Source organism: Suillus bovinus (genome assembly GCF_016758785.1).
Source record: "Suillus bovinus strain UH-Sbo-P2 chromosome Unknown EDB93scaffold_379, whole genome shotgun sequence".
NCBI lineage: Eukaryota > Fungi > Basidiomycota > Agaricomycetes > Boletales > Suillaceae > Suillus > Suillus bovinus.
The window spans coordinates 2,345-14,169 of record NW_024542435.1 but is presented as its reverse complement, the minus strand read 5'-3'; the positions used below and the strand labels follow the sequence as shown (position 1 = coordinate 14,169).

Below are 11,825 nucleotides of genomic sequence, written 5' to 3'. Positions count from 1 at the left end.
AAGTTACAAGCGTTTGATCGTTCTCCGAATTTTCAGTCTCTGTATTTCTTCTGTTTTATGCATTGTACGATTATGTCATTGCTCAGTCACTACAGTGTACGAAGCACTTTTCCAGCCTCTCGGATTGGCCCGAACTTGAAAATGTATCTAGTCCTCGAGATTTGACCGCTTTGTACCGTAGAGTAGCACAAATGCAATCTTTTTACTTGTAGATTAAGGCTATCTCATTAGAATTTTGAAAATCAAGGTGTTGAAAAATTTTCCAACGAAATTTGAAACATGTTGCAAGAAATGGTATTTCTGGGTAACTGAGCAGGTATACGATAGTAAGTATGAATCAGATGATCTACAGAAGCCATCTGCTCGCAATTTGAGCATCCAGCGTGGTCAAAATATCTGTCGCAAACCCAAACGACGGTGGGAGCAGTACTTCTTAACCGCGAAGGCTGCTTGTTGTGTGTCGAGTCCTTTACTGTTCAAACTTCAGCGTTGCACGATTACTCGACAGTAAACATACCAGTAAGCATCCATATAATGCCAAGCTTTGCGGAAAAAAACGGTGAATGATCAAAACATCGCACATGTCAAGACATTGTGGAACCAGTGTTTTCGCGGTTGAGAATTTGCCATCAGCGACAATCTCATTGCTTCTTTGCTCGAGCAGCTTTCTTTGCCACAGGAGGCATATGAATGGTCCAGGGGAGATGAACAGGGTCTAGGGAGCATGGGTAATTTTTTTTCCAACGGGAAAATTTGAAACAAAATGGGAAATTTCGAAAAATTGCTTTTTTGCTTGTTTCCTTACAGAATTTTCATTGGACATCGAAATTTGTACTATAGAGGTCCCTACGGAGATGGTATCCTAGTGCTTCGTACACTGTAGTCACCTTTGATCGACGCAGTGGCTTGAACGCTCACATGGCCAGTAGAAATTTGCAATTCATGTTGTGGTGTGTGGATGCGTTATTTTATGTTGTTGTACATGCATTTCCACACCCCCAAGAATCCATAGGAGGGCACGAGCTAGGTGCTTCAAGTAACTGTGCTACAATGTGGAAAAATAAAATTCCACCGTGACCACAACTATGTGTGTTTCATGTATTTTTTTTGATACCATAGGGCCAGTGCTTTCTTATGTTTGTGGACTAAGAGTGCCACAGCACTATATATCCAGCGCTTGTAATATTTCTTTTTTCTTCAGCTCTATCCATCTCCCTTTCACTGACTTTACACCAGTCATGAACAATGTCATCCCCCTGCACTCGATAGTCGAAGAGTCACTCTTGAACTGACTACACGTCTTTGCTCTCAAGGCCATCTCCTGGATGGCATCAATGAAATCATGAAGTTCAAAATTCAGAAGACCACGAGTTACAATGTTACAGTTGAAAGATATCATCTTTTCTGTTAAACATCTTCTCTAGCAATCAACCAATGATTTCCATACAGATCATCTCCCTGACTGAGGTAGATATGGTTCTGATTAGTGCAGGTTCTTTCAATAATACTATTGGTAATTCAGGTCGCACGCAGCACTCTTAGACATTTAAAAGTGGAGTTGTACCTGTTCGTTGCTTGTTCAGAAGCTCTCCTATCATTCAAGTCGGCATACTTTAAATTGCTTCTTTTCATCAAACACCGGAGGCACGCCTTCGGTCCAGACCTGAATGGTAGATGACTGTCGTTATTCTGTTTTAATCCCTCTGACCATCCATACAGAAAGAATATCCCAGCTCTTGGCTCCTCTATATAGTCGCTTTGTCATTTGTGGCACAGGAGTTGATCCCTGTGCCCAACTGGGCATTGAGGGATTGCCAGCCCCTCTAACATACCAGCTACTTGGAAAACCTCAGTACAGCCTGCAGTTCCTGCTACTGCTGTATCGTCAGCACAAACACAAGATGAGGTGTCCCATATCATGCCATGTATGTGAACCTTTTGAGATATTACAGAGACCTAGATTGATAAAACAATTTTAGCACTGGATGCTCATAAGAGAAAAATGGAGAGATTCCCCACTTGAAGAATTTATAAAGGAGCAAAAAGCTGCAAAGTACCATCATGCACGAAGACATCTTGCGCTGAAGGCATACCTGATTGGCCACCCGGAGGCAGGACATCTCGTGCCTCAGCAATATGCAATGGGAAACCCGGAGGCAAGACATCGTGCCTCAGCAATATGCAACAGGAAACCTGGAGGCAAGACATCTCGCACCTCAGCAATATGCAATGGGAAACCTGGAGGCAGGACATCTCGTGCCTCAGCAATATGCAATGAGAAACCTGGAGGCAAGACATCTCATGCCTCAGCAATACACAATGGGAAACACGGAGGCAAGACATCTCGTGCCTGGCAATACGCAACAGGAAACCCAGAGGAAAGGTGTCTTGTACCTAAGCAATGTGCAGCAGGAAACCTGGGTCAAAAGTGTCTAGCACCTAAACAATACACAATAGCCAAACCGGGGGCAAAACATCTGATACCTCAACAATCCCCAGCAGGCAGGCGAATAAACACCAAGCTCTAGTGCCTAAGCATCCCCCAGTGGGCGACGGCAAACTGGCACCAACATGAAGCCTTGTTTCCCTCCAAGGGCTGTCGACATGGGAAAGGTCATTAAAACCTGGACGGGACATGCGAAAGGAGTGACATCTGTATGCTGGAGTCCAGACGGAGGGCGAGTGGTGAGCAGATCCCACAAAGAGATCAGAGTGTGGGATGTCGAGAGCAGTAAAACCATTCTTGGACCAATAGATGCAGGGATCGACATTGGCATGTCTGCAGTTTGCTACTCGCCAAATGGCAAGATGATCACCACAGGCGGGGTCAACCTGAAAATCTGGGATGCCAACTTGGTGGAATTGCTCAAAACACTTGAGGGTAATTTTACCTGCCTGACATGGACCTCGAATGGAAAAACACTTATTGCTGGTGGGGAATTCCTCACAAATTTGACACAGCCACATGGACTGCTCTTCAAGTTGATGTGCGCAAAGTCAAAGTCAATACCAATGAGCTCATCCTCGCAAGTTCAAAACACTTGGACAAGACAGTGCAACTATAGAACCTTGAAACTAACCAACCAATCACAACACAACTCCACCATGAAGACCCAGTGAATTGTGTGACCTTTTCCATGGATGGGAAGCTGCTCGTTACTGGCTGCGACAGCAGCTACATATACACATGGGACGATTCAGCCATTATCAAAGAAGCTGGCCTTCTGTTAGATATTGTAAGCTTAAATACATTCTTAATGATACTGACAATGCATCTTCTCTCCTAGGCTGATGCTACACCACGATCAGTCCCAAAGATCAAAGATGCTTGTCAAATACCCTAAGGGTTTTTCGATAATGTATGTGATATGCATCTATGGTTGAATGTTAGTGTAACCGGATGCCAATGTGGTTACTAGTTCCAGTCTAGCTCACGTACTCATCCATCCCATGGGCCCCACTTTGACACCACATCAACACACCTTCAGCCACTTTTCCTCCCTCTGGCGCCGTCCAAAGTCATATAGGACCACCGAACACGAGACACAGCCTCAACCCCACCCTCTCAGCTGGGCTCGAAACATGGTCTCTGGCATGCTGCACAAACGAGATGGATCAGATATGGAGATGCGAGAATTACCAGTAGTTGAGGTTGCATGCACAGCTCCCAAGCCTGTATGTGTTTGCCTTTCATCATTCTTTTTTTATTACCAATTCCTTTCCTGAAGAGGCACTATCACGCGAGAAAGAAACTAGCTGCTGGTTCATCTCGACCTACTATGCAATGATACACTGGCGTAGCAGCAAACACAGCATCATGTCACAGATTCCACCTCCCACTGCCGCCGCCTCAACAACCACCGCTGTCCCTGTTGCCCCAGGGACAACAGGAATAATTTTGCGTCCTAATGTCATTGTTAGACAGGCCGGATGGTGGATCCATCTTGTGCTCTGGGCTACTTGTGCATCTGTTGAGTATACAACCAATCAACCATAGGGCAGTACTCTTTGGTATTTCATTCATACTTTGATATTTCACAATAATTAGCCGTTATCGTATATAGTTATCGTATATAGTTAGTTCATTGGCATGTAGTATAGTGGGGAAGATGCCGATGAAGGTTCAAGGAAATGAAGAATATGTGGATATTCTTAGAAACCAGTCTTGATTGATTGGTCTGCACAGTCCACGTCCAAGCTGTGTAGTAAACACAAACACAGGAATATGGTATGAAGGATGCACCTGCAACTCCGACAACAGCCTCCCATCTGACCAGACCAAGTCATTGTGCAGGTAGTGCCGAACCACACTCTCCCTCAAAGCAAAACTCTGATACTGCCGATGTGTGAGGTATGTTTAATGTTCTGTTTGCACGCTGTCCCATTCTTACCATATTTCACCTCTAGACTTGCCTTCTAGGTATTACAGTCATTGACCATGATTTGAGTTTTCACCATGATTTGCATTTACCTTGTATGACACTCGAATTTGATACTATCCCATGTAACATTTTGTTTCTATCAACGAGTTATGTGCCTAACTACATATTGGCAGTAATGATAGGTATAAAAGACCTTGAACAAATGTGTGATGGTATGTTTTGTTGCGAAATTTTTACTATTATGTGTCCCTGAAAGCAAAACAACTAGAATCGGATTCGTAAATTGAATAAATACCTGCAAACAACCTTCAAGCACATCACTGTTCTATTCTGCAAGGGAGCTGGTGAGTGTGTGTGTTGCCAGAATCTTGCTGGTGCAGAGTGTCTCAATAGTATCTTATCAGCGTCACGGAAGCAAATAAGCGAGATCCGATAAACACGAACATGATTATATAAGGAGGAGTCGAGGCAGTGGGAGGTGTTACAAGAACATCTAGATGCTTGGGCCCCTACCATTTTTCTCCTAATCCTTCTGGTATCAGCTCTCGCGTCATACCCTTACCCCGACCTTACCCTTGTTATCCTTGTCATCCTCGCGTTCCCTTTCGCTCTCTACCTGTCGCTTCAGCAGAGCCAGTACATCTGGCCGGATCTGTTCGCTGATGAAGCATATCCATGCTCCATTCCACCACCTGACTGATCCTGTGGACAGTCCCCTTGCCCTTACCGTCTGGACGGTAACCTATGATATGATGCACGACGCATCCCCTTTACCCCTTTCCCTTTCTTGATCTATGACTCGGTGCGCAGTCGCACATGTTACTTATATTTAGCTCCGCAGCTGCACGATCGTACTCCTGCGTGTTTCACTCTTATTTTGATCTTTGACTCACTTTCTTATCCGCACATTCAGGATTCACTCGTGTCTCACCTTGAATGTGCCTTCCTCTTATGGTTATCCCCTTTACCACTTACCTCTCTTGGTAGTACGAGTTATCACCCACTAATACGCTTCCTGTCCTCTATATAAACTCGCTACCATGCACTATATTCCCTAACTTGAATCTACTTGGTTCTTGACCTCCTACTCTCACCAGAGTGATCCTTTCTGCCTAGCCAGCAGTCTATATTCTATCTTCTTATCTGCTCCTCGCGGATAAGTCCTTAGTCTCGATCTTTACTCATCGACTTCGTCAATGAGCAAAGCCCCTGTTAACTAGTCGGACTTCTGTCCTTCTAATTAATGACGATCTTATGATTAACCTTCGGGTGTCGTAAGCCTGGCTGATTACGCTCATCGTCTAGCACCCACTGACGTAAGCTACCCGATTTTGGACATAGGCGTCAAATCTTACTTGCCGAAGCCTCACCAAGTAAGACCCCTAACCTTGGGCTAGCCCAAGGATTGTCCTTGACCGTTGACGACACACGCTCTGTTTGAGTGTCGCCAACAGATACCATCCAAGTCGTAACAGGAGGAAGAGCAAGCAAAGGCAAAGTTGGAGAGACGATGCATGACACATGTCAAACCAAAGCTGGGAGACTCGAGGCCCCACTCCCAAAGCCGGCACTCGCCCACATTGACGAGGAAGAGGATGAGTCAGATGATAGTGAGGAAGAAGATTAATCTGCGCAACTAGGGAATAAATCTGCCTTTTGGGTGAGCTCAAATGATGGTGAACAATCCGATAACACCAAGATTTACACACTTTTCATTGCAGAATAACATCTTGTTTGATGTTCTTCAAAATTTTGTTCGAAGTAGATTAGCTATCTATTGTGACATCCCCGAAAGCGATTTTTGAGATTGTGTCAGGTTGTGTTGTGGTAGACATCCGAAAATTTCGAACTCAAATGACGGTCAATGACTGTATTAATATTCAGCGGTTCTCTTAACGATGCTGAGACTCGCCTTCTATTTTCAATTGTTAACAGGAAACGCATCTTAGCACATGTATACTCTGGGGTTCACTAAACTTCATATGAAATGACTTTTTCCTACATAACAATTTGGCCCAGATCTGATACGATCTCCCATATTTCCGGGAAATTTCACGCAATATATAAAGAGCTGTAAGCATGGACCGATTTTTTTTTTCCTTATGTGCGTCCATCAATTCTGAAAAATAAGTCGCACATCAGTGTCAACGGCCATAGTCACTCCATGATGTTAAGGCAAAGATACGACGCACATAGCAGTACCAAAAAACGCTCTGCCATGCAGGTGAGTCGAGTTATCAGGTCCAGAAACATGCTGATACTCACGCATCCCACCGATGTGCAACGTTCAGTTGATTTGCAATCATGTTCATACCAGCAAGCTTTGTAACAGTGTTGAGAGCCGAAAGGGCTATCTGCAACACTAGTAGCTGGCATGGCAGAGATTGATGGTACTAAAGCAGCAATGATTGCGAGGACAGTTGCAGAGGAGAAACGCATTGTTTGCGACTCGTTTGTGTGAAATCAGGTAATTCTGAAGGGGATAGTAGGAAGATGGCTAGCTTTTATATTGTTTTCTGGACTTTCTGTTGCGCAGATGTGCCTTCGAATGTATACATATCTACGTGTTGCTATATTGTTGTTGCTGTTGTGGGCAGAACTAGGCACTGCTGGCAGAATGTGACGCACATGTCAGGTTCAGACTGAAGTGCAGAAAGATCATGCTTCTCACCTGCGTTCAATATTTAATGACGACTTCCTTTTCACATGATATGACAAGACAACGCTTATAAGATCAAGTATTTCCGTAGTGATCTAAGACAAACGTGCCTAGCCATACGGGAATTCTCGTCGTTCGAATGAGCTGCAGTATGAATGCATATAACCGTGTACCGATGCGATTATGGCTAATTTCCTAATAAATTCAAACACACGGCAAAAGCATCAACCCACCTATCCGTATCGTGAAAGATCGACTATTCACCGTCCCCAAGGGCTTTCTCCAACTTGTTATACTGTACAGGAAGATCCTTGATATCGTTTACGTTCACAAACAGTGCTCCGCAGCTCCACGTGAGATTGGGGAAGGAAGGAACCCTTGTGAGTCGACCAACACATTTGCCGGTCACTGAGAATCTCGGTTTCCATGATAACAAAAATCTTGTGCGATCTTGAGCGACGTGTAGCGTGAGAGAATAGAGACTAAAACCTGCATTGAACCGGAGAAGTGATGCGGACTCGCACGATAGCAAAACACCAGATGCCGATGAAGGTCGAGATGAAGAATATGCGGATATTCTTAGGAGACCGGCCTTGGGCGCTTGATCTGCACAGCCCGCGTTCATGCTGTGAAGTAAACACAGGAATAGTATTAGTATGAAGGACTCACCTGCAACTCCGACAACGACCTCCCACCTGACTAGACTGTGCATGAAGTCCACTCTATCGGAGCTTTCATATAGTTCAAGTAAAACACAGGTGAGTAAGTGACACTATTTGTGCAGCTAGGAGCTGACATTGTCCCAGCACATCGTGTGAAGTCTCCAAGCAGATATCATGTCTTCCCCCGCACCTGAAATGCAAAGAGGATCAATGATAGAGCCTCGCCAAAGGATAGCAGGACATACCCATGTTATCAATGGGATCATCCACTTGGCTGGTGAACAACGGATCATCAGCTGTTCGCTTGATGGCTCGATTCGAATGTGGGACTTGGAGAGTGGAATGCAGGTCGGGGAGGTTTGGGAGGACAAAGAGGGTGGGGGAGTGCTCTCCATAGCATTGTCGCCAGATGGTAAGAAACTAGCATGTGGGAGTGAGGATAGTGGAGTGAGACTGTGGGACATCGACGCGGGCAAGGTAGTCAAAAAATTCACGGGGCATACAAAGCGAGTTTTTTGTGTGTGCTGGAGTCCAGATGGAGGGCGAATGGTTAGTGGATCCGGAGATGAAACATTCAGAGTGTGGGATGTCGAGGGCAGCGAGACGATATTGATACTCGTACCAAAAATGAAAGAGGAAGAGAACGACTTTATATGGGCGGTTTGCGGTTACTCACCCGATGGCGACATGATTGCGACAGGCGGGGATAACTATGGGCTAAAAATCTGGGACGCCGATACAGGCGAATTGCTCAAAACATTTGACGGAGCAGCATGGTGCCTGACATGGGCCTCGGATACAGTGATCACCGGCGGATTCCGTTGGATCAGGAAATTCGATATCCCCACCTGGACCGAAATGGCTGTTCTGGAACACAAATCAATTCAAGACAAACCTTTTAATGATGTTAACAACATTGCGCTATCTCCAAATGAGCGAATCCTCGCAAGCGTATCACACAACAAGACAGCGCAACTATGGGACTTTGCAAACAATCAGCCCGTCGGACCACTCCTCCACCATGACTCGGACGCCTCAGTGCGATGCGCGGCCTTTTCTGCAGATGGGAAATTACTCATGACTGGCTGCTGGCTATCGGAACGTGATCAGAAGACATACATATTCATATGGGATGTCTCAGCTATCGTCGTAGAAGCTGGTCGCGAAGACCTTCTATCAGATAAAGTGAGCTCCGATATATTTATTCACCAATCATGACGACGAGTTCACTCATACTCTTAGGACGTATGTTGCATCATTTCTCACCAAAACCTCGCATACTGATTCACTCATCACAGAATACCGTCAAAGAGCCTCTATTAGATGTATGTTGTACGTTTCTTACAATGGCTTCGCTTTGAACATCTACATGCTAGGCTGATGCTACCCGCCAAGGACGCCCGCTAATCAAAGATGCTCGTCGGATACCCCAGGGATTCTTTGATGATTCCCGACATGTATATGATTTTTTATCTATAATCGTAGAGTCCAGCTTGACACAAACACTAGGTCGCATCCCAAAGGAGACGTGATCGTCTCGCCTTATCATCACCACAACCTCTCCTTGGTCGCTTAACCTCCTTATGGCGCCGCTCCGAATCGCACGAGACAGCCGAGCGCAACACCATCTCTCGACCCCATCCTCTCAGCTGGTCTCGACACTTCGTCTCTGGCATATTACATAAACGAAACGAAACGGACACTGAGATACCTGTAGTCGAGGTTCCATGCACATGGGCCAAGCCGGTATATTTCTCACTTCTCGGTTCCTCTCCATCCTGACTCGTTTTAACTCAGAGGAACTATCACGCGATAAAGAAGCCATCTGCCAGCTCGTCTCGACGTTCTAATCCTCATACCACACATCAACATAGTGCAACAACCCAGAACATACCATCCTCATCGCAGGGGCCACCTGCCAATGCCACGACATCCGGAGCACTTACCGCAGTGCCCGCAGTGGGCAGTACCACATCAGCGACTGGAATGACGTCGCGACGCGATATCCAAGCTGGATGCTGGATTCGTTTCTTGCTCTGTATTTGTTGTGTGCATACAGATGATCAGCATTAGTGTAGAAATTACGCGGTCATCATTTTTCATTTGCATCTTGCGTCTTCTCATCTACGACTCTTCTGCACTCCGTATTTCATACTTATCTCGATATCATTTCCCTTTTGATGAAGTCTTGTTTAATGCCCTGTATAAGCACTGCACGCTTCATAGAACACGATTACACTACTTTCATTGTACGACGGTATGTCTATGCGCTAGGTAACTTAAAACCTAAGACTCAAATCTTGTGTCAATGCCTACGAACTTATGCCCTGTGGTCCCGTGCAGATGAATTATAATTCTCGCTTTGACCTGACTCATGATCTCTCAAAATCAAATTAATCTGCAAGACGCCCGTCTCTTTCATATATGAAATGTCTGCAGATCAACAAAATACATATATGCGCCTTGGTCTTTGTTGCGCCGATTCAGCATTCATTCCAGTACTAGTGCTCTATCCAAGCAATGACCAAGCTGCGTGCGGGCTTAAATAATAGCAGGAGTCAGTTGCATCTGTTCTCTGAGCATGATGACCCACAATGTTTCGCACTCGCCAAAGCGCAATGTGATGGTAAATGCAATGGTGTCAGTCCACCTCATTCATACTCACTCATCTTTCTCTGCAATGTTCTAACCATGCTTTCAACCCTTCACAGATGTAGAGCGTGGTCCACGCACAAGCTTGTAATGCACGATTGACTTTGATTAGACATGAATGATACACGTAGATAAGAAATTTACATCCATGAACATTGGACTTTGAAGTCAGTGTAAACAAACCTCCAGCAAACGATCGCGTTTCCTATTTCTCAGCCTAGCAAAACAAGCCAACTTTTTGATACGTTTCAGCTTGCCGGATATATCGCATCATCCCTTGGGATCCACGGGGCGGCGGATGTACTTGTACTGCATACCACCCTCCTCGTCGAAGGCTTGTATGCGCCTGATCCCGAAGCCTGGCGTGGGGATAGGCAAATGCGCTGGATACTGACCCATCATATTGAGAGTGTGAGGGAGAGTGATGGAGGACTTACATCCCAAACGTCTCGTCCGTCGTTGATGACTTCTTTCTTGTAAGCCTTTGATTCTTCGTATGGCTTCTGCTGTGGATGGCATAAATCAGCACGATATCGACTGATAAAAGGCGATCTGTCTACCCTCACAGGCTCTGTTTTTCTGGGGATGCTCGGGAGGGGCTCCTGGAGATGAAGGCTTGAATCAGCATATACTATCCAAAGAGCGAAAGATAAATTACTGACGTAGAAGAAGCTCGCACATTTTTGGCAAAGCGGCTTGCCATCGAACATTGCTACTTTTCGACCCTGAACACAAAGAAATGTGAATCGAGAAAGATGCAGAACAGGAAAAGCATACCTCTTGGATCGCGATGACTTCAGAGCACTTGATCCTTGAGCACACTTGTTCCATGATTGGAGTTGACAAGAAAGATGTAATGAGAAGAAGAGGACTTTGAGATGAAAACTGCTGGAAAAAAAACTTCCAGCGGTGAGACGATGAGCGAGTGAGGATAAAACATGGCGGCTTTTATATGAGACAATGATAGTGGTAGGATGTGGAAGGTAGGAGCGTGGGGGTCTGAGCACCGGTGGAAGAATGGTGGTTAGAACTTAGTGGGACGAGCGCAAGGCCGAACCAAGACGATGTGCCATAGCACGTGAACAATAGAATAGGGATGTGCCTGCATACAAGAAGCTCTAAATATCAAATCAGATGAATGTAACTCATCACAACAGGGCACTTTTGGCAGAAATACTGATGCTCACCTATCTAGTGCTCAATTTGTGGCACGCGAACGTTTCCACCAGGCACAACTTCGTTGTGGGAGTCGACGATCACCGAAACATTGAGCAATTGATTCGTCGAGCTTGAAACCGCTCTTGCACAAATTACTCACGAAATACAAAAGGAGAAAGTACTGTGGCAAGAGAAATTCACTAGTCGCTCTAGATGTGTTATAAGCCTCACTGAAAAGAAAAGTATCTCGGAGGCATGGTGTCGAGTAGTACTTCGGTTCTCAGAAAGTCGAATGATTGGTCGGTGTCGAGC

The 11,825-nt window shown here is 45.4% G+C and overlaps 1 protein-coding gene across 1 annotated transcript; it reads right to left on the bottom strand.

The window, feature by feature from the left end:
* Window positions 1–10,625: 10,625 nt before the first annotated feature.
* On the bottom strand, window positions 10,626–11,186 carry EDB93DRAFT_1258792 (uncharacterized protein; the record flags this gene model as incomplete). The annotated part of the gene is made up of 5 exons (XM_041454139.1): window positions 10,626–10,745; window positions 10,793–10,861; window positions 10,916–10,957; window positions 11,018–11,080; window positions 11,133–11,186. The coding sequence occupies 5 exons, from the start codon at window positions 11,184–11,186 to the stop codon at window positions 10,626–10,628; spliced, it is 348 nt and encodes a 115-aa protein (XP_041300557.1).
* Between the last annotated feature and the right edge of the window lie 639 nt (window positions 11,187–11,825).